At 54.2% G+C, this 18385-nt stretch overlaps 1 protein-coding gene across 1 annotated transcript in view; it reads left to right on the top strand.

Moving 5' to 3' along the window:
• Window positions 1-5112: 5112 nt before the first annotated feature.
• Window positions 5113-18385, top strand: part of IGFN1 (immunoglobulin like and fibronectin type III domain containing 1) — a 28677-nt gene continuing 15404 nt past the window's right edge. The window contains exons 1-11 of the mRNA XM_044916056.1: window positions 5113-5130; window positions 5624-5732; window positions 6878-7017; window positions 7945-8044; window positions 9492-9536; window positions 9819-9864; window positions 10638-10812; window positions 11706-11819; window positions 12967-13135; window positions 14305-14577; window positions 15292-15345. Of these exons, the coding sequence (XP_044771991.1) occupies window positions 5113-5130; window positions 5624-5732; window positions 6878-7017; window positions 7945-8044; window positions 9492-9536; window positions 9819-9864; window positions 10638-10812; window positions 11706-11819; window positions 12967-13135; window positions 14305-14577; window positions 15292-15345 (1243 nt within the window). The remainder of the gene's footprint in view (window positions 5131-5623; window positions 5733-6877; window positions 7018-7944; window positions 8045-9491; window positions 9537-9818; window positions 9865-10637; window positions 10813-11705; window positions 11820-12966; window positions 13136-14304; window positions 14578-15291; window positions 15346-18385) is intronic.

Genomic DNA, 18385 nt, shown 5'->3' with positions numbered 1-18385 from the left:
GCCTTCTATCTTTCTGGAGAGTCCAGCTCTGTTGGTGACACTGTGTGTGTGTGTGTGTGTGTGTGTGTGTGTGTGTGTGTCTTTGAATAGAACCATGCCCTCCCAATCCATCTACCTGGACCTCAGCGGTAACAAGAGAGGACATGGCCCCACGGAGAGTGTCTTTAGCAGCTTGCCCCGCTGGAGCAGAGCCATTTTTCACACGAAGACATAGAGATAGTAGCAGCCTGCAAATGAATTCAAATTCTCTCCTGAGTCACATGAAATTACCCTGCTTTTCAAGTCCACAAGGCCTTGCCCATGAAACCCACTCAGTAAGTCACAGGACTCTAGAAGATTCAAGTTGGCCAGGATCTCAGAGATCATCCCACCCAACCCATGCCACGGGGAGTAAGAGGGCCCCCAGAGGGAGGCCTGTATGGGGCCTGAGCCTCTTGGCACCTGCCATATAATAATGCATTTCCCTCTTGTAAGGACAAGGGAGTAATAATAAATTGTGATCATTTCACTACCCAAAGTCATTGAGCCCTTCCCATAAGACACTGTGAAAGAATGAATATGCACAAGTCCTGCCCAGAGCTCTTCTGACATGGATATTCTCCTAATAATAAAGGCCAAAACTTGTTCCTTTATCTCCCAAAGAAAAAGTCTATCAGGGGGTGTAATAATGTTACATTATAGAGAGAGGTGGTGTGAAAATTTTACCACTGGGTAAAATCAGGGCACTGGGAAAGATCACTGGGGAATAGGTCAGAACACGCTATTGTCGGCCTGAGTGGTAGGTAGCCAGAAAATTCCTTGAAGGGGCTTGGCATCCCCATGTCACCCCTTTGTTACATACTGCCAATCACAAGGAACAACACCAGAGTCTGGCCCAGGATCTTTCATACCACTGAGGATTCTCACCTTCAGGAAGATGGCTAAACATGCCAGGCATAGCTAAATATTATTGGGTATTCCATTTGATAAAGTATAAAAAACAGAGGATAGAGGATGGGTGGAATTTTAGTTGCTTGGAGTCCTGAAATTTCCATCTTACTGCAAAGAGAGGGATTCAAGTATGGGATAGTGCAGAGCAGAGAGGTATGCCTACTGTGGTCTTCGAGCCATCCCCAGGCCTCAGGGAAGAACCTACCAGCTACTTGGGGGCCAAGGGAGGCACGTAAAATGCTGAAGGGTTCTGTATTGGGTCATGTTCCCAGCCTCCCTCTTTTCCTCCTGGGACGATGGAACATGTGGCTCGGAAGGTCCCCTGGAGGCCAGGACCCCACTATCAGAAAGAACACCTTGGGTTTATTGGACCAGCCTCCTGAGAGCTGGACTCCTGCCTCTCACTTCCACTCTCCTCCATTCCTTTTCTGCCCTGCACCAGAATGAGTTTCTAAAAATGCAAACTGGGTCCCGTTGCTCTTCCAGATTAAATAAACCTCAACAGCCCTTAGGACAGAGATCAAAATTCTTAAATGGCTTCTCAAGCCCACCTGTCCAAGCTCAGCCCACGTCACTCTTGCCCTAGGTCTCTGAGCTCCAGCTCTACCAGCCGTCTGGAGGCTCTAGTTCTCCTAGAGCATGCTGCAGTTTGTTACCGGCTATTTCTCATGCGTCTGACCCATTAGACTGTAAGCTCCACGAGGGGAAGGCCCTGTCATCTGCTTACCTCTGTATTCCCAGTGCCTAACACAGTGCCAGACCCAGGACCTGACACAGGGTAAGTGTTCAACACATACTTACTGAATAAACGAAACACCAGCCTCTGACACCTAGAGCTAGAAACACACAAGGAGACACACAATATATGTTTGCGCGCGCGCACACACACACACACACACGCACCCTGGAGTGGAAGAGGTCAAGCACCTCCCTTCTCAGAACACACGCAGAGGTAGATCCTACAGAATTGGCAATGTGATAGTGAGTATATGTAAATACCCAGTGGCCTCCCTTTGAAGGTGGCTCTTTCAAAGCAGACCAGGTGGCCTTCTCATCTCGTCTCCCGGGCCTTGCTTCTCCTCCACTCTCCTTAAGAAAATCTGTTAGCAGCCATCCTATCCCCAACTCCCATCTTCCATCCACGCATCCTCAAAACCCCAACCATCTGCCTGCCACTTTCAGCCCCTAGCCCAGCTGGCCGGACCCCCCTTCTATCCCGCGAAAGCTCACCTTCCCCCGGAAGGCCTCCTGGCTGCAGACCTCCAGGGTCTCCCCCTGCCCCACACTCTCAGGGGAGTGCACCCCCACAGCAGAGCCTTTGGGATCGGGCCCTCTGTCTAGTTCCTGAGGTTGTTGCCTGTTTGGTGCCACTTTGGGTTGTGATTCCCAAGAGGGCACTGGCTTTATGTATTTGTGTGACTTATGGTGTCAAGGGTCTCAAGGGATCAGCTTAGGAGCAAAATTAGGGCTTTGGATGATGTACCCCACCCCTGCTAAAAGGGGTTATCTACATGAGGCCACATGGAACAAACCTAACCAGTCAGCTTTGCAAACTGAAGAGTTGGATGAGCTAATGTCACGGGACCCTTCCATCTCTGACCTCCTCAGAGGCTAGGGCATTAACCCTGGGGCAGGGGCCCTGCCCTGCCAAGCCTGGCCTAGAGCAGGAGGAGGGAGGCGGGGTGAGTGGGAGGGGCAGAGGGAGCCTGGGGAGTCCGCAGTGACCTACAACTGCTCCCAGCACTGCCTGTCCACCAGCAGTCCATTCAGAGGCTCTGGCAGTGCGAGGCAGCTGGGAACAGGGAGGAGGGAGCAGACAGGAAGCTGGAGGTCAGCAGTACACCCAGGTAAGTAGGCACTGCGCACCTGGCTGCCCACCCAGGGCAGAAATGGAGATGCTGGAATGCTCTCGAACTTTTTCTACTCAGGAAGGGGCAGCAGTGGGCATGAGATCAGCCTGGGGAATATTCAGCTGTAAACAGTGGGGTGCACGTACAGTCCCCTCTAAATGACTCCAGGATATTTGGAAGAGAGAATTTCAGTGAGTCCTGTCCGGGGGGGGTCCTGTCCTGACTCTGATTTTCCAGGCACTGTTTGACTTAGAGTGTGAAATGATGACCAGGTTAAAAAGCTGACTAGCTGTCTAGAATGAGGACCTCAGGTCTAGGACTTGTTACATTTGGATTAATAACATGGTCAAAGCAGTTGAGACAAACTCCATTTGGCTCTTCCAGCCTCAACCCTACCAGTTTGGGAGGTGGGGGCAGCAGCTACCCAGAGGCGCATGATGACGGCAGGTGGGAGCAGGGGGTGCCGGGGGGCTGTGGGTCCTGGAGGGACCAGGAAACACTGCCCTGAGGGGCCAGGGCTGAGAGTGTTGGTGGGATAAGCTGAACTGAGGACACGGCTGCTGTCTGGTGCTAAGAAAAATTAAGATTTCTTCTCCAAAGGGGGGAATGAACCATGGGAAGAGAATTCATTTCCTTCCCTGTCCCCCCTGATTGAGATGATATCCATCTAGTCTCCACCCAAGCAGACCTTTTGCCCATTCGCCACTAACCTTGTCCCAAGTCTGGCTTCCTGAAGAGAACGGAGGTCTAGAGGGCAAGATGGCTTAACATCCGACCCTTAAGTTCCTGGAGGGGTCTGCTTCTCTCGCCCTTCTCAGCTGGGACCTGTAGGCAGGAGGCTGGACGGACAGAGGCCGTGTTAGCATTACACTTCATGTGTGGCAAATGGCAGAGTAAGTGACTGAGAGCTGGTGATGAGGCTGATGGCGGTGATGAGGAAGATGAAGAGGACAACTAAGGTGTCCGTGTTAAATTCAAATTACTCCAGGACAGGTGCCAGGCAATGTACTGGGGAACGGGTGGGACGCAGACCCCGGGAGCTCCCACCCCTTGTGGTCAGCTGCGTTCTCCTCCCCTGGCGGCCGCGCTCCATCCTCGCCCTCCCTCCTGACTCCCTGCCGCGCGGCGCCTGTGGCCCCGTGACTGCTCCAGAACGTCCCTGGCGCGCCATGGAATTCCAGCGCCCTGGGGGGCAGCCGCTGCACTGTAGATGGGACACCTCGAGGCCAGAAGTGCCAGTGGTGGGCAGTTGTGAAATGCAAGTGTCAGTTGGGGGGAGGAATTTGCTCTGTCATGTGTGATTCTATCCTGAACGCAAGGCTCTTTGGGCAGGGAATGGCATCTTCAAAATGGAACCCTTGGCCACGGGCCAATCGCACAGGAGGTGGGACTGCTGGAGAACTCTTTCAAGACATCCCCCCCATCCCCCTCCAATTCATGGCTCTCACCAAGACTCTCATGTCAGCCCAGAGCCAAGCCCCCTCTCTCCCCGGGGTGGCACTCCCCAGCAGCCATGATGGAAGGATGCAATTGCGAGAAAATCAGAAATCCGGCCTCCCAGCCCCCACATCCTCCTCCCAGGGGGAGTTGGGAGATGGTTGGGAGAAGCTGGAGGGCATTTCTTTCACCTGACGCTATAATTCACTGGCTTTGGAAGGGGGCAGATGGATTTATGAGGATCCTGTCAGCCTGTGTCAAGAAGAGCTAAAGAACAGCCAACTAAGGGATTCTCCCCCACAGACCCGGTGATCAGAAAGATTCCAGATTAGTTGAGGGAGGGAGGTAGAAGGCCGCTGGACCCTGCTAGAAAATCTCAGAGTTGGGGTTGGAGCCAAGAGTCCCAGAGAATATCCCTGGAAAACTGACATTCCACAGTCAAGAGGGGGCAGGCTGCGAAATGGTTAAAGGAATCCTGGATGCCAGGCATTTGATTTCCTGAGGTTTGGGGAAGCTGTGTCTCATCCTCTGAGTGGCCATCAGGCCTGGGGCCCCACCCGAAAGGCCAGGCCACCAGCACAGGTTGCAGGTTCAGCCCCGTGGGCTCCGTTACCTGGGAAAGGTAAAACCGAGCAGCAACCCACCCTCTCCCTGTCTCGGGGAAGTTGGTTTTGCTGGAGCAGAGACCTGCAGGTCACCGATCAATACCATTAGGTGGAGTTAGACAAGCTCTCAGGGGGCAGCAACTCTACCCAGCTCCCAGGCCAGAGACCAGCCGAAGCACGGATGGTGTGGGGAGATGGGGTAAGACCAGCCTGCACTCTCATAAGCAATTCTGTCTTCTGTTCTCAGGAGATCAGTTGCCACCCTCAGTAACCAAAGAGGCACCCAAACTATGGCAGGTGAGAGAAGAGCTGACCTCCCCTCCCCCGTCTTAGTCCCTCACTGGCGTTCCTCACGGGGTGGAAATGAGGGAAGGGTAGGGCTCAGAGATCTTCGGGAACTTGCCTGGTTCTTTGTTTTTTCCAGTTTAGGCTTTGGGTTTTAACTTGTTTTCCTGAATAAAGGATGCACAGCCCCAGTGCGGAGCCCCTTCCCATTCTCCCTTCTCCGACTTTACCCCAGTGACGCTCCCAGGGTCTTCCCTGGGTGCCCCCTGCCCACTCCCCAGGGGCTCCATTCACACTGCTGGAGAACCACTGCCCAATTCCACTAGAAAATTCAAAAGCCCTGTTCAAGTCAGGAGCTCTGAGAGACAATCCCGCCCAATGGTGGGATAGTGGGGAGGGGCTCACGTTCCGTGGGTGCATGCAGCAGGGCTCCATTGTGTTAAAGGGTCACCCACGAGGAAGAGTAGGGAAGGTTCATCTCCGTTTCTCCCACCTTCTCCAGAGAAGCCCCCAAAGAAGTCCGCCATTCATGGGGTGAGCATCCGGCAGCTGGTGGAGGAGATCCCCGAAGGCGGCAGCACACCAGACTTCCAGCAGAAGCCCGTCGCCTTGGCGCTGCAGGAAGGTGAGACCCGGGAGGGGAGCTGCTGAGAGTCTGCACGGTGGAGAGGGCTCAGCCCCATCCTTCCTAGCCGGCCTCCCAGCCCCCACATCCAGCACCAGGCCACACCATGTCTCCCTCTGCTTGTGAGGTGCCTGCGTGCCTGGGTCCCCAGAAGGGCCAGGGACCTGACGGGCAGAATGGGCAAAGGGAGTGAAGACATACTAGGGTATGCTGAAACAAGAAATATTTGGGAACAAGCGTGGGGGATGCTCACTGGGGAGCGGGAGAGGTGGTGGTGTTGCCGAGCTCCCCTCCCCTCTCCTGACCTCTGAGCAGTCGCTGTAGACACTGTTAAAACGAAGTTCATTTGGGCCACATGAGAAAAGTGCCCAGGAAAGTGATGGGAGCAAAGACTTTTGGGGGAAGGGGTGAGAATTGGTGTTCTTTTTCCCAGCGCAGGTTCCTACAATACCTTGCAATTTACATCATTTCAGTATAAGAAAAAGAATGGCACTTTATTTTTCTAAATCTGACTCTAAGTCCTCACTCAAAATACAAAGGTCATGGGCAATTGTCTCTCATCACTGCGGAGGGCCCTTGGGTCTTCACTCTGTACTGCTCTCTATGGAGATGTCCCTGGCAGGAGCCCAAGGGATCTCTTGAGGGTGGGCAGCTCCCAGCCTTCCATGCCACACAGTGGAGCTTGGGCTCTTTTCTGAGGCTGGAACCCTGTGTCTCGGGATCATCCCGCCTTGAAAGTGGACACGGAACCCCCAAAAGACTCGTCCCCTTCCCAGTCTTGGGAGGTCCTTCAGACTCCTCCCTCACCTACGTGCAAAGAAATGCACCCTTCCACCCCAAGCCCTGCTTGCCTCTCCTTCCACCATGGACAGTCCAGCCGCATCTTTTCCTCAAGGAGCCCACCCTCTGTGATACAGAAGCCGGGGGGGGCGGGCGGGAATCTGTCTTCTGGGTGCCTGGAAACTGCTGCTCTCTGCCTGGCATCATAAGACTCCTTGAGTCAGGGCACCAAGGCCTGACACCCTTCTTGGAATGGGCAGTGGAAATACCTAGAGCAGTGAGAACAACAAATTAAAGTCCCAATAAAGTCTACTCTTAGCCCTCCCCCAAGCTGCCAATCTTTTGACTGCCTTCTCCTGCCACAGGGAAAAATGCCATCTTTCGGGCCGTGGTCTGTGGGGAGCCCAAACCTGAGGTGGGTTGGCAGAGCACCAAAGGTAACCTCAGGAACTCCAGCAAGTACCAGATCTCCTCCTCCCCCTGCAGCAACGAGCACGTGCTACAGGTAGGGCCTGCAGCTCTCCCCGACCCACGTCTACTCATCTCTCCCTGTCCCCTTGAAGGGCTCCTTGGCAGCCTCCAAACCCCAGAGGAGTAGATGTTCCCAGTTGGGGTTGAGCCCACTCAGCTCCATCCTGTGGCTCCAGGTGGCTTGAGCCACGTTGGGACCTGCCAGGCTTGCAGGTACGTACCTCTGCTGATAACCTGGCAGGTGGTGGAGGCTGGAGCTCAGGAACTCAAGCTGTGGAGTCCGGACAGCCTGGTTTCCAATCCCAGGCCCACCACCTTGGCCTTGGAAAGTTCCTTACTTCTCTGTACTTCCGTTTCCTCATCTGTGACATGGGGATAATAACAGTACTTACTTTACAGTGTTGTTACGAATATGAAAAGTTTATGTGAGGTACCTCACCAGTGCCTGGCCTCCAGCGAGCACTCTGTCCCTGCTGCCAATATTAGTAATAATTAGAGCTACCAGTCACAAAACACCTACTATGTGCTGGGCCTTGGGCTAAACATTTGACATAGATGACATCCTTTACTCCCGACCATTCACTACTTTTTGAGGCATTATTATTCTCGCCGTATAAGAAACTAAGGTTCAGAGAGGTTACGTAATTTACCCAAGGTCCCATAGCCCGTAATACGTGACGGAGACGATACGTAGTCCCAGATCCACCTGCCCCCAAAAAGCCAGCCTTTCTGCTACACCACATCGCCTCTGCTGGCTAAGAGGCCCTCCCCCAACCTGCCAATGGTACATCCACTCTCTGTCATGATTTGTTTTGGGGTCTGACTTCCTTGATGAAGACTGTGAGCTCTGTAAGGAAAGGGCTGTGTCTTATTCATCTTGATATACCTTTAGCCAGTCTAGTAAGTGGAGGAAGGGGGGAGGGGGTGCTAGCCATGTCCCCCGGCCTTGGCCTCTCTGCAGATCAACAAGCTGACGGGTGAGGACTCGGACCTTTACCGCTGCACCGCAGTGAATGTCTATGGAGAGGCCACGTGCTCCACGAGGCTCCTGGTCATCGAAGGTGGGCTCGACCCCCTCCCCTCATCCTGTCTCATTGGTGCTTGGGGTGCTGGCCCTGGCTTTCTCCTCAGAGAGCCCTCAGAGGCCTCAGAGGCCGGGCAGCTGGTGGGGTGAAAGGAGAGAGGGACAGCAAGTTCGCTATCCCATCTGGTGCCAGGGCCCTTGGCTTCACGCACTTACATACCAACTCTGCATGTGGTCTAAAAGGCACACGCTCAGCAGATGCCCCACTGCAGATGCTCTGAATGATAATCTCTTAACCCTGGAGCGTGAGAGCAGGACCTAGAGGTCGGTTTCTGGTCCTGAACCTTCTGCTAACTCCTTCAATGCGCTTCGTTTTCTTGAGGGGGGCCCCAGTTTTGTGGCCCCAGTTTCTCCACTGTACAAAGGACACTTTGTACAGGCCTATGTCAGAGGTGGCAAACAGGTAATATGAAGGCCAAATCCTTTCTCAGACATGGGGGTGGGTTGTTTTTGACTTGCACAGTGTTTCCAAATTTTAAATTAATTTTTGACATATAATAACGGGAAGGGGCATGTCTCTTGAGAAAGCAGATCTAGTCTTTCAATTGGTTATGCTTTTGCCTATGAATAACAGAAAACCCTACTACAAATAGCCCAAGAAATAAAGACACTTGATTATGTCAAGTGATAAGAAGTCCTGAGGTTGGAACCCAGGGCTCAAACCACAGCTCAGCGCTGTCACAGGACAACCAGATGTTTCCTGTCCCACTGAGCTGCCACCCAAAGACATTGGCTTGGCTTATAGCCTCGTGGTCATAAGACTGCTGCTGCAGATCCCAACTGCATCCACATTCAAGGTGGGAAGAAGGGGAAAGAGGTGGCCCCAGGTACAGCTGGCCCTTTTATCAAGAAAGCAAAAGCTTTCTCAGAAACTCCTTGGAGACTTCTGTTTACATCTCATTGACCAGAACCGTGTCACATGGCCACTCCTGGTGGCAAGGGAAACTGGGACGGCAAGGATTTAGCTTTTCCAGCCTCCTTCCTACTAGTGGGAATAGGCAATGAGGACTGGGCATGGCTGCAGGCTCAGTCAAACAGCAGTGTTGGCCTACCTGGGCAACATCTGGCCCGTACCCTGAAATGGCAGCTCCTGGGGGGCATGGGAGAGCTGCTGCCCCTGCAGCCAGCCACAGTCTCTGCACTCACTTCTGCCGCCCCCCTGCCCCTGCAGACACGTCAGCGGGCCTCCCCCGCATGTGATGATAATCAGGTCAGCTCCACATCAGTCATGCTAAGGCTCTGGGTATCAAAGCTTATGATGGACCCTCCGCTCATCCCTCTTGCTGAGCTGTTGTCTTGCCCTTTTGGACAGTGGGGAGGACACGGCTGGGGCACTCAGTTGGTTCTCAGGAAGACCATCAATGTGTCTCGCTTCTCTCCCTATCTGTCCACATAAATCTCTTCCTCTTCTCCTGATGGTCCAGTTGGCTTTCGGAAGAATCGGAAGAGGCACAAGGAACCCCAGGAGGGTAGGTGTAAGGGTTGTCAGAAATCTTCTTGGGTTTTGGGGAATGGGCTACTCCTTGCCTGGTGCTCCTGACTTGGCCAAGCCCCTACCAACACCTTACAGATCATCACTAGTCCACAGGACGGCAACTTTCAAAGCTCGGTTGTCAGCCATGGACCACACAGGTCCTCAGATTGCCACCCCCTCACACACCCACCCCACTCCCATTGCCGCAGAAAAGCCCTGCATTAGCCCCTTGGAATCCCACCCTGGGCTTGGGGCCTCATTCCTGCTCCTTTTCTAGACCTCAGGAAGGAGCTGATGGACTACCGAAATCTTCTGAAAAAGAGGTGGGTGTGGGCCTATCCAGGGGCAGGGTTGAAGTCTCCCCAACTACATCCATGAGCAAGGCAGGCTCAGTTCTCCCGTCCACTGGCTAGGAAGCTAGACTGCAGGTAGCCAATAGGAAGAGGGAAGAGCGCTGACCCCCTAGTTCTGTTGCCTTTAAGCTCTGTGTCCTTGAATGAATCATCTCTTCTCTCCCGGTCCTGACTCACTTGTTTGTAAAATGGGGTGCTCCACTAGAACAATGATTTTTTTTTTAAGTGTTAAAGTAACAGAATACGGACGCCTGGGTGGCTCAGTCGGTTAAGTGGAGGCCTTTGGCTGAGGTCATGATCCCAGGGTCCAGGGATCGAGTCCTGCATTGGGCTCCTTGCTCAGTGGGGAGCCTGCTTCTCCCTCTCCCTCTGCCTGCCCCTCCCCCTGCTTGTGTGCTCTCTCTCTCTGACAAATAAATAAATAAAATCTTAAAAAAAAAAGTAACAGAATAATCTGCACACACCCCCCCCCCGCCCCCCCCCCCCACGGCCATCTTTCTCAGTGATCCACAATACAAGGTGTTAGGAGCAGAGTGTCTCCCCTGAAAGTTCGGACTGGGGTGGGGGTCGCCCTTGCCCATCTCTGTGTCCATCGTGTCCCGACAGTGCTCAGACCCAGAGCCCAGCCTCCGCATCCCTTTCTAGTGCAGAGAAGGCAGCTCCCCACAGCCTCTCGGTGCCAGGCCCAGGGACGCAGCTCCTGGGGCTCCCCTGGCCTCTGACCTGCCCGCCCTGCTCCCCAGGGCCCCGCCTCCCACTAAGAAAAAGGTGGACCTGGAGCAGGTGTGGCAGCTTCTGACGACGGCCGACCGCAAGGACTACGAGCGGATCTGCCTGAAGTACGGCATCGTGGACTACCGGGGCATGCTGCGCAAACTCAAGGAGCTGCGGAAGGAGCACGAGGACAAGATGGCGCAGGTACCCTCGACGGGGCCCGCGGCCCGGTGCCTCGCGGGCGCCCCCACCTGGAGCTGGGCCTGGCGCAGGGCCGGCCCTCACCCAGCTCCCAGGGCCACGCGTCGTCAAGGATCGGGGCCTCCAGTCAACGTTTTGGCTTTGGAATCTGGTTCAGATACTAAAATCTGGGGCATTGGGCAAGTTAGGGCCTCCGTGTCTTGGTTTCCTTACCTGTAAAATGGGTGTTATAGTTGTACCTGCTTCTTAGGGTTAGGGAGAGGATGAACTAGAGAATGTACTTAAAGCACTTAGCCGAGTGCCTGACGCCTGGCAAGGGCTTCCTGTCCGCTGTCATCCTCCCCAGACCTTGGATACCTGTCTTATTTCTAAAGGCTTCCTGTGGAGGGGATTTCACCGTTGCCTGCTTATCCCAGTGTCTTATAAACTGTATAGGCAGTTCTTTCCTGGGTCTAACATAACTATAGCACTAGTCTAATTTGTCTTCTGGAAATGCAAAACAACTAGTTTTCACCATCCTGAAAATAGTATTTTATCACCTTGAAGGTGGTTCATCAAACATCCCGGGACTCAGTTTTCTGTCCTCCAAGCCTTCTCCTTGACCTTAACACAGGGCTTTGCCCACAGTAGGTGCTCAACTGCTTTTTATTGGCCGGAATAGCAGATGAACAGAAATGTCCTACCATGTTCTCAGAGCACCTGGATGGACACCTGGGGTCCTTTCTCACTTTGCTTCCTGACCTGATGTCTCATCTTGGAAAATTTCTTCCCACCTGTAAAATGGGCAAATGCATGCTCGAGTGGGACATGGTCGGGGGCGGGACTGGGGTCCGAGGGTTCGGAGTGCCCCGAAGAGAGAGCTCAGAGAGCTCCCCTGGTGCGTTTGTCTTCCCTAGTACGTTAACGCCGTCTCCAACTTGAGACACATCAGGGTCAGCAAGGAGGGGGTCGCAACATTTGATCTGGAGCTGGATCTCAAGTATTCCGGGAGCAAGATTCACCTGTATAAGGTGAGGCTGGAGGAGTCATTGAGGAGGGAGGCATCTGGCAGGGATGCTGCGGGTCCTGGGGGGAGGAACTATGGGTCCCATGGATTCCCCTCTGGGAGCAACTCAAGCACACAGATGGTGAGTCCTGAATCCCCTGGAGTTCCTGATTGGAGGGAGGTGAAACTTTGGTGTAGACATTTCATAGACTCTTCTTACCTCTCACTGAGCAACGAGGTTCTCTAGCCAGGACACCAGGGGTAAAAAGAGGATTCTGAGAAAGTGCACCCCCGCCCCCCTGCATCTGTTTCGTTGCTCTAGCTGGTCCTGCTGCCTGCCATGGTCTTCCCCGGTATCCACACGGCTAATTCCCTCACCCGCAGCCAGATGTCCCCTGACCACCCTCTGGGTGCTGTGTCCCCCCAGCCCCGTCCTGCATCCCCGAATCCGTATCTTCCTCTCCCTTTTCTTTTTTTTCCCTAATTCTATCTCTTTCTAATATACATTATATTATCTGCTTATGATATGTGTTATTTGTCTGTGTCCCTCCTAGAATTTTAGCTCCCTGGGGGGCAGGAATCTTTGTTTTCTTCACTGATGTGCCCCAAGTACCCAACCCAGTGCCTGGCACACAGTAGGCAACTGAAGACGAGCTGTTGTTAATATCTGTCAAGTGGCAAATCTATCTAGGCTTTAGCTAAAGGGGGCGTGTGTATGGATCACTGGGTTTTCTAGAACCCCTAAAGATACCTGATAGTACTTTCTTGTGGCCCTCCGAGAATGAATGTGCTGGGGCCCCTAGGGCCCTCGGTGTTGCCTCCCTGCCCCCTGGTAAACCCCTGGGGCTGCTTGGGTGGTTACTCAATCTGAGCGGAGGTCTCCCACTCTCAGGTGTCTCTTGTGTGACACTTGCAGATTATTTACTCCATAGTCAGAGTCAGCGACCCTCCTAGGGCAGTATTCCTTCACCTCACACTCCCCGTTCTCAAGGCCTCTGAGCCCTGCTCTCCACCCCTGCCCCTGCCCCCCTCCTCATCTCCTCCAGCAATGGTTCCAGCAATGTTGTCTGGTGCCTCGGCCAGTGGCAGAAAACTGCCAGAGTGGGGTTGAGGCAGGAGGTGCTGGGGCCCCACTGAAGCCCTGAACCTCCCTCTTCCTTTCTTGGCCTCAGGATGGTGAGATGATCCCCTACAGCTTTGATAACCAGACCAAGCACTGTCTGCGGCGGCTGGGGAAGCGCTACCAATTCCAGATCCGGGACCTGCAGCCTGAGGATGCCGGCATTTACCACGTCAAGGTGGAGGATGCCGAAATCTTCTCCACGGAACTGGATGCTAGCGGTGGGTGGTCTTCCCCTGCAGAAGCTGGAGTGGAGATCTGTTAGGAGGGGGGCCCATGTGCCATGGCAGGGGGAGGGGGTGGGGAAGATAAATGTGATATGCCTCCCCCGCCCCCTTGCAAAGACTGTGAGGGAGAAGAATGCACATCCAGGTGGTTAAATTGAAATGATCTCTGCTTTCCAAAAGTCTTGGTCCAAGGTCTGTGTTCTCTTGATGCTGAGCTGGGCTCTCCTGAGTTCCAGCCACAGACATACAATGTCCATGCCATGCCCCTGCTCACAGACCTTCTGCAGCGGAGATTCTATCTCCAGGTTAGATCCAGACTAATTTCACAGGCTCTAGCCACAGCCTCACTGCTTTCTGCTGCAGACTCTCACCTCCCACACTCCCCAGCACAAGATCCACCCAGGTGTGGAACCCTTGTGCCCTGTACAGACCTCTTCCTTCCCTGCCTCCCGTCCCCCCACCCCACCTGGGAACTGTCCCTTCCTCTTTCATCAAATTCTGTCCCATCCCCTCGAGTAGCTGTGTACACATCATCACCCACCCCCCACACCTGGCCTCCTGGGAGGAGGAGAGGCCTGGAGAAGAAAGCTTTGGGCAGACAGAACATAAAGAACATGATTCTAAATCAAGGTTGAGGAAGAAAGAGGGCATGAGGTCTCCAGGTATGCCTGGACAGGGCTTTGAAAAGCCGAGAAATGGCGTGGCATGGGGGAAGGAGCAGGGCCTTTGACGTCAGCCAGACCTGGGTGTGAATCCTGCCCGGGGCTGCCTCTTAGTTGGGTAAGACTGGGTTTCCTTACTTGTAAAAAGGAAATAATAATACCTATCTGGGAGGTGGTCCTAGGATTCATAAGAGATCATGTATGAAGCTCTGGCATATCGGTTTCTTCATGTACCCATCTTACCCCCAGACATAATCTCTGGATTTACGATTACAGAATTCCAGAGCTGAAAACAGTCTTACTGTTCATAACCTCATTATAAGCCCTCATTTTATGTTGGGAACTGTCACCTGGGGTAAGGAAGTGACCTGCCCCAGGTGACACAGGGGGTCTGTGGCTGAGCTGGTCTGAACCTGGGCTTCCGAGCTCCCGGCTTCGCTGTGTCAGGTCACGCTGGGTCAAGCTGCCAAGCTGACGCCCCCATTCCTGCTTCCCTGACAGCCATCCCCTCCAGAGTGGTGGTCCCGCTGGCTGAGGCGCACTGTGAAGAGCAGGGTGATGCTGTCTTCGAGTGCATTCTCTCCAGCCCCTGCCCCAACGCCACCTGGAATTTCCGGCACCGGCCACTCCAGCCCAGAAACAAATATGAAATGTTTGTGTCCCCTGATGGGCTGACCCACAGGCTGGTGGTAAGGGGGGCCCATTTCTCAGACATGGGCCCCTACTCACTGGGCACTGGGTTCCACAGTTCTACTGCCTGGCTGGTGGTTGAAGGTGAGTGGTTCTTACCTCTGTCATTCCCTGGCTGAGAAGGGCATGAAAAAGGCCAGGGCCAGGGGCTTCCCTTGGTCAGTCATTCACTCTTGATGATTCCTTCACTGTCCGGGAATGAGGAAGGCTCCTGAGATCTATTCCTGACCCACCTCAGTGCTGGCCCTCGCAGCCAGCCTGGTCCTCCTCAGCTGTGTGTGCTCCATGGGCCTCTGGAATGCCTCTGGGAGCAGAGATCCAAGATGGCCCGAGGCTCCTGGCCAGGCCTTGGCTCAGATTCACTATGGATGAGAATCTGGGTCAGGCCAAAGAACACCCTTAAATTCCCCTATGGATTTAGGTTCAAGGTGATCCCAGGAAACTGTAAAGTGGACATTTGTAAGGCAGATGGTGAGCAAATAGAGCTTTTAAAAATCATGCAACTGTTCATGGCAGTTTGATAAGCGGATGAGTTTTAGGTTATGTATTTTCTCCAAAAGTCCTCATGAACCACATAGCAGGGCAGGGTGTCTGTGGGTACAGGGCTGGGGGAGGTGGTGATAGGATTCATCTATCAATGAGCTGGCACACCCTGGCTTCCTTCTGAGATGGTCAGCTTTTTCTCTATTGGGGAAACTGAGGGTCAGGCAAAGCAGTTAGGGTCAGACGGGTGACTTGACGTGATTTAACAGGTCTTTTCTTTTGTCTCTCTATGGGGGCATTGACCTCTTATCAAAGCAGGGAAGGATAGAAATTTTCTGATTGCAAGTGCTGACCATCAGCTGCAAGCCCAAGGAGCCCAGACCTCAGAAGCAGAAGATTCCAGGAGCATCAGCAACAAGGGAGGGGAACCCAGAGAGCAGGGCCTACTGGAGGGCTCCCTTAATGGGACCAGGCCTGCTTCTGGGCTACAGTTCACAGCTGGCCTAGAGACAGGTGGCCTTGATGGGCATGGCTACTCCCTGATAGGGAGTGATGGGGCAGCTGGCTCAGCCTGGGGCCCTGGGCAGGCAGGAAAGGGCTTTCTGGAAGCAGAGGGAAGCACAGTCACTCCCTTTGGGGAAAATCAGCTCCACAGAGAGGGAGGCTGGGGCATAAGCCTTCCAGGGAGCCCCTATGTACAGGGAGAGGGCCTAGAGTCAGGTTTAGGTCTCATGGAAGGTCAACAGCAAGATCATGGCAGAGACAGTGATGGGGACAGATGCGGTAGGACAGCAGGAGGTTGGGAGGCTGAGTCCAGGTACCCTCAAGTGGGAGGACTGGGGAGCAGCGGGGAAGGAGAGGAGTACAGAGAGGACCATGGGAGTCCCCTGGACAGGCATAGCCAGAAACAACTCTTCAGTGCTCATTTGGGACCTGGGAGAGGACAAAGAGCCCTGAGGGGATCCCAGTCTAGTCCTGAGGGCTCTTGGTCAGAAGGGGGAGTGATGGAGAAGATTTTGCAGGGGGAAAGCCTGGGTGAGGTGGAGGGAGGGGGTGATCTGAGCAGGAAAAGACAGAGGGGAGCCACAGGGGCAGTGTGGAGCAGGGGGACCGGTGTGGGGGAAGCTGGAGACAGCAGTGGGACAGGTAGTCTTGGGGCCCAGGAATATCCTGGAGAAAGAGCTTCTAGCTCCAAGACAGGCATAGGCCCTGAGTCCTGGGGCTCTCAGGGTGGCAGAGATGCTGATAATGAGGAAGCGGGGGGCTGCTGGGGGCCAGAGGAGTCTCGAGGGCAGATATCTGTAGGAAAGAACTCCCAGGAACCATCAATACCTGGTAGTACAGAGTTCCTTCTGGGACAAGGGGGGCCTGAGGCCAAAGCTGAAGGGTCACTACAGACAGCTGATCGAGGCCCAGGGAAGTCTGTGGGTGGGGGAAAGCACTACAAAACCAGCCCTGCAGGCCCAGGAGGTCCCAGAGGCTGGGAGAGGAGCCTACAGGGGCCCAGAGGAAGGGAGGGCCAGGAGATAGCAGAAGACTTGGGTGAGGCAGGGGATGGCTCCAGAAGCTTCCAGTATTCCCAAGGCTGGCCAGCAGGTCAGTGGGGAGCAGAGGTTGCTGGCAGAATAGAGTCTGGGAGCACAGGTCCTTGGGATGACACAGGGTCCAGCCTCAGCAAAACCAGGGCCTACCACAGGCCTGGAATGTTGGGGTCTGGTGAAGGGAAAAGTGGTGTGGGTGGTACCCAGGGGGCTAGACTAATGGGGTCTGGTCAGGGGGTGGATACCAGAAGCCACAGGCTAATTGGGTCTCTAAGCCTGGGTGCTCAGGGTTCTGGGGAGACACTAGGAGACACTGATGGATTAAGAGGTCCAGGGGCAATGGGTTCTGAACCAGATTTCTGGAATGGGTCATGGAACTCCAGAGGAAAAGGACTCAGAAGTGAGACAGGCTATGAGGATGGCTTAAGAGGTCCAGGGAGAATGGAGTCTAGGTATGGCAATGGCGTAGGGTATGCTAGAGGAATAGGTCCTGAAAACGGGTCTGGCTATAGGGATGGCTCGGCAGTGTCAGGAGAAATGGGCTCTGGTTATGGCACCGGTTGTGAAGTTGTCTCTGGGGCACCTGGGGGAACAGAGTCTGTGGAAGGGGGTGGTTATAGGCATGGCTCAGGGGTGCCTGGGGGAATGTGGTCTGGAAACAACGATAGTTACGGTCCTGCAATAAGGGGGTCTGAGAGACTTGCTAATCTCAAGAGTGGCTCAGGTGGCCCTGATAGAGGGCCCATGGATGAGGCCAGGATGCCTCCAGAGGCCAGGGATGCATCCAAAAGCCAGGGGGATACTGGCCCTGGGGGAAGGCATCATTCCAGTGGTGGCCTAGGGAGTCCTGGGACAGTGGAGTCTGTGGGTAGAGGTGGCCTTGGGGCCTCTGCAACCGTGGAGGCTGATGAGGAGGGACATGTAGAATCAGAACCAGGGGTCTCTGGAAGAATAAGTCCTTGGGGCCAGGCTGGAGACTATGGGGACTTCAGAGCCTCAGGGGCTCTGGGGGCCTTTGGAGAAGGAGGCCGTGAAGATGGCTCTGGGGAAGCAGGAGCCATGGAGCCAAGGTATCTGAAGGCAGGAGGCAAAGTGAATGATGGGGTTGGGACCAGGGACCTTGGTGCTAGGGCCTCTGGAGCTAGAGCCTCTGGAGCTAGAGCTGGTCATTGGGACGATACCAGGTTCCCTGAGGCACTGGCTCCTCATGCTGGGGCCAGTTCTGAAAGCCAAGAGACTTATGGGTCTTGTGGCATGCCTGTTCTTGGGGGTGGATCAGGAATTCGAGGGTCTCAGCAAATTGGAAGGAAAACAGCTTATAAAGGAAGGTCAACGGGTCTTGGGTCTGGGGGGATGGGGCCAGGGGGTGAGGCAGGTTATAAGGATAGTATTGAGGTTTCTGGGGAAATGGGGTCAGTAGATGAGGCAGACTATAGGAAAGATTTGGGAACTCCTGAGGGAATGGGTTCATTGGGTAAGGCAGATCATAGGGATGATTTAGGGGGTTCTGGGAGAACTGGGTCAGTGGGTGAAGCAGGTTATGGAGATGGTTTGGGGGGTTCTGGGAGAATGGGGTCAGGGCATGGGGTGGGTTATAGGGATGGCTTAGGAGGTTCTGGGAGAATTAGGTCAGGTGGTGAAGTAGGTTATAAAGATGGTTTGGGGTGTTCTGGGAGGATAGGGGTGGGGGGTGAGGCAGGTTATGGGGATGACTTGGGAGGTTCTGGGAAAATGGGGTCAGGGGGTGAGGTAGATTATAAGGATGGTTTGGGGGGTTCTGGAAGAATGGGGATGGGGGGTGAGAGAGGTTATGGGAATGACTTGGGGGATTCTGGGAGAATTGGGTCAAGGGGTGAGGCAGGTTATGG

The sequence above is a fragment of the Neomonachus schauinslandi genome, chromosome 6, assembly GCF_002201575.2.
Source record: "Neomonachus schauinslandi chromosome 6, ASM220157v2, whole genome shotgun sequence".
Classification (NCBI taxonomy): Eukaryota; Metazoa; Chordata; class Mammalia; order Carnivora; family Phocidae; genus Neomonachus; species Neomonachus schauinslandi.
The sequence above is the reverse complement of the archived record's forward strand: the minus strand, read 5'-3'. Positions and strand labels throughout refer to the sequence as shown.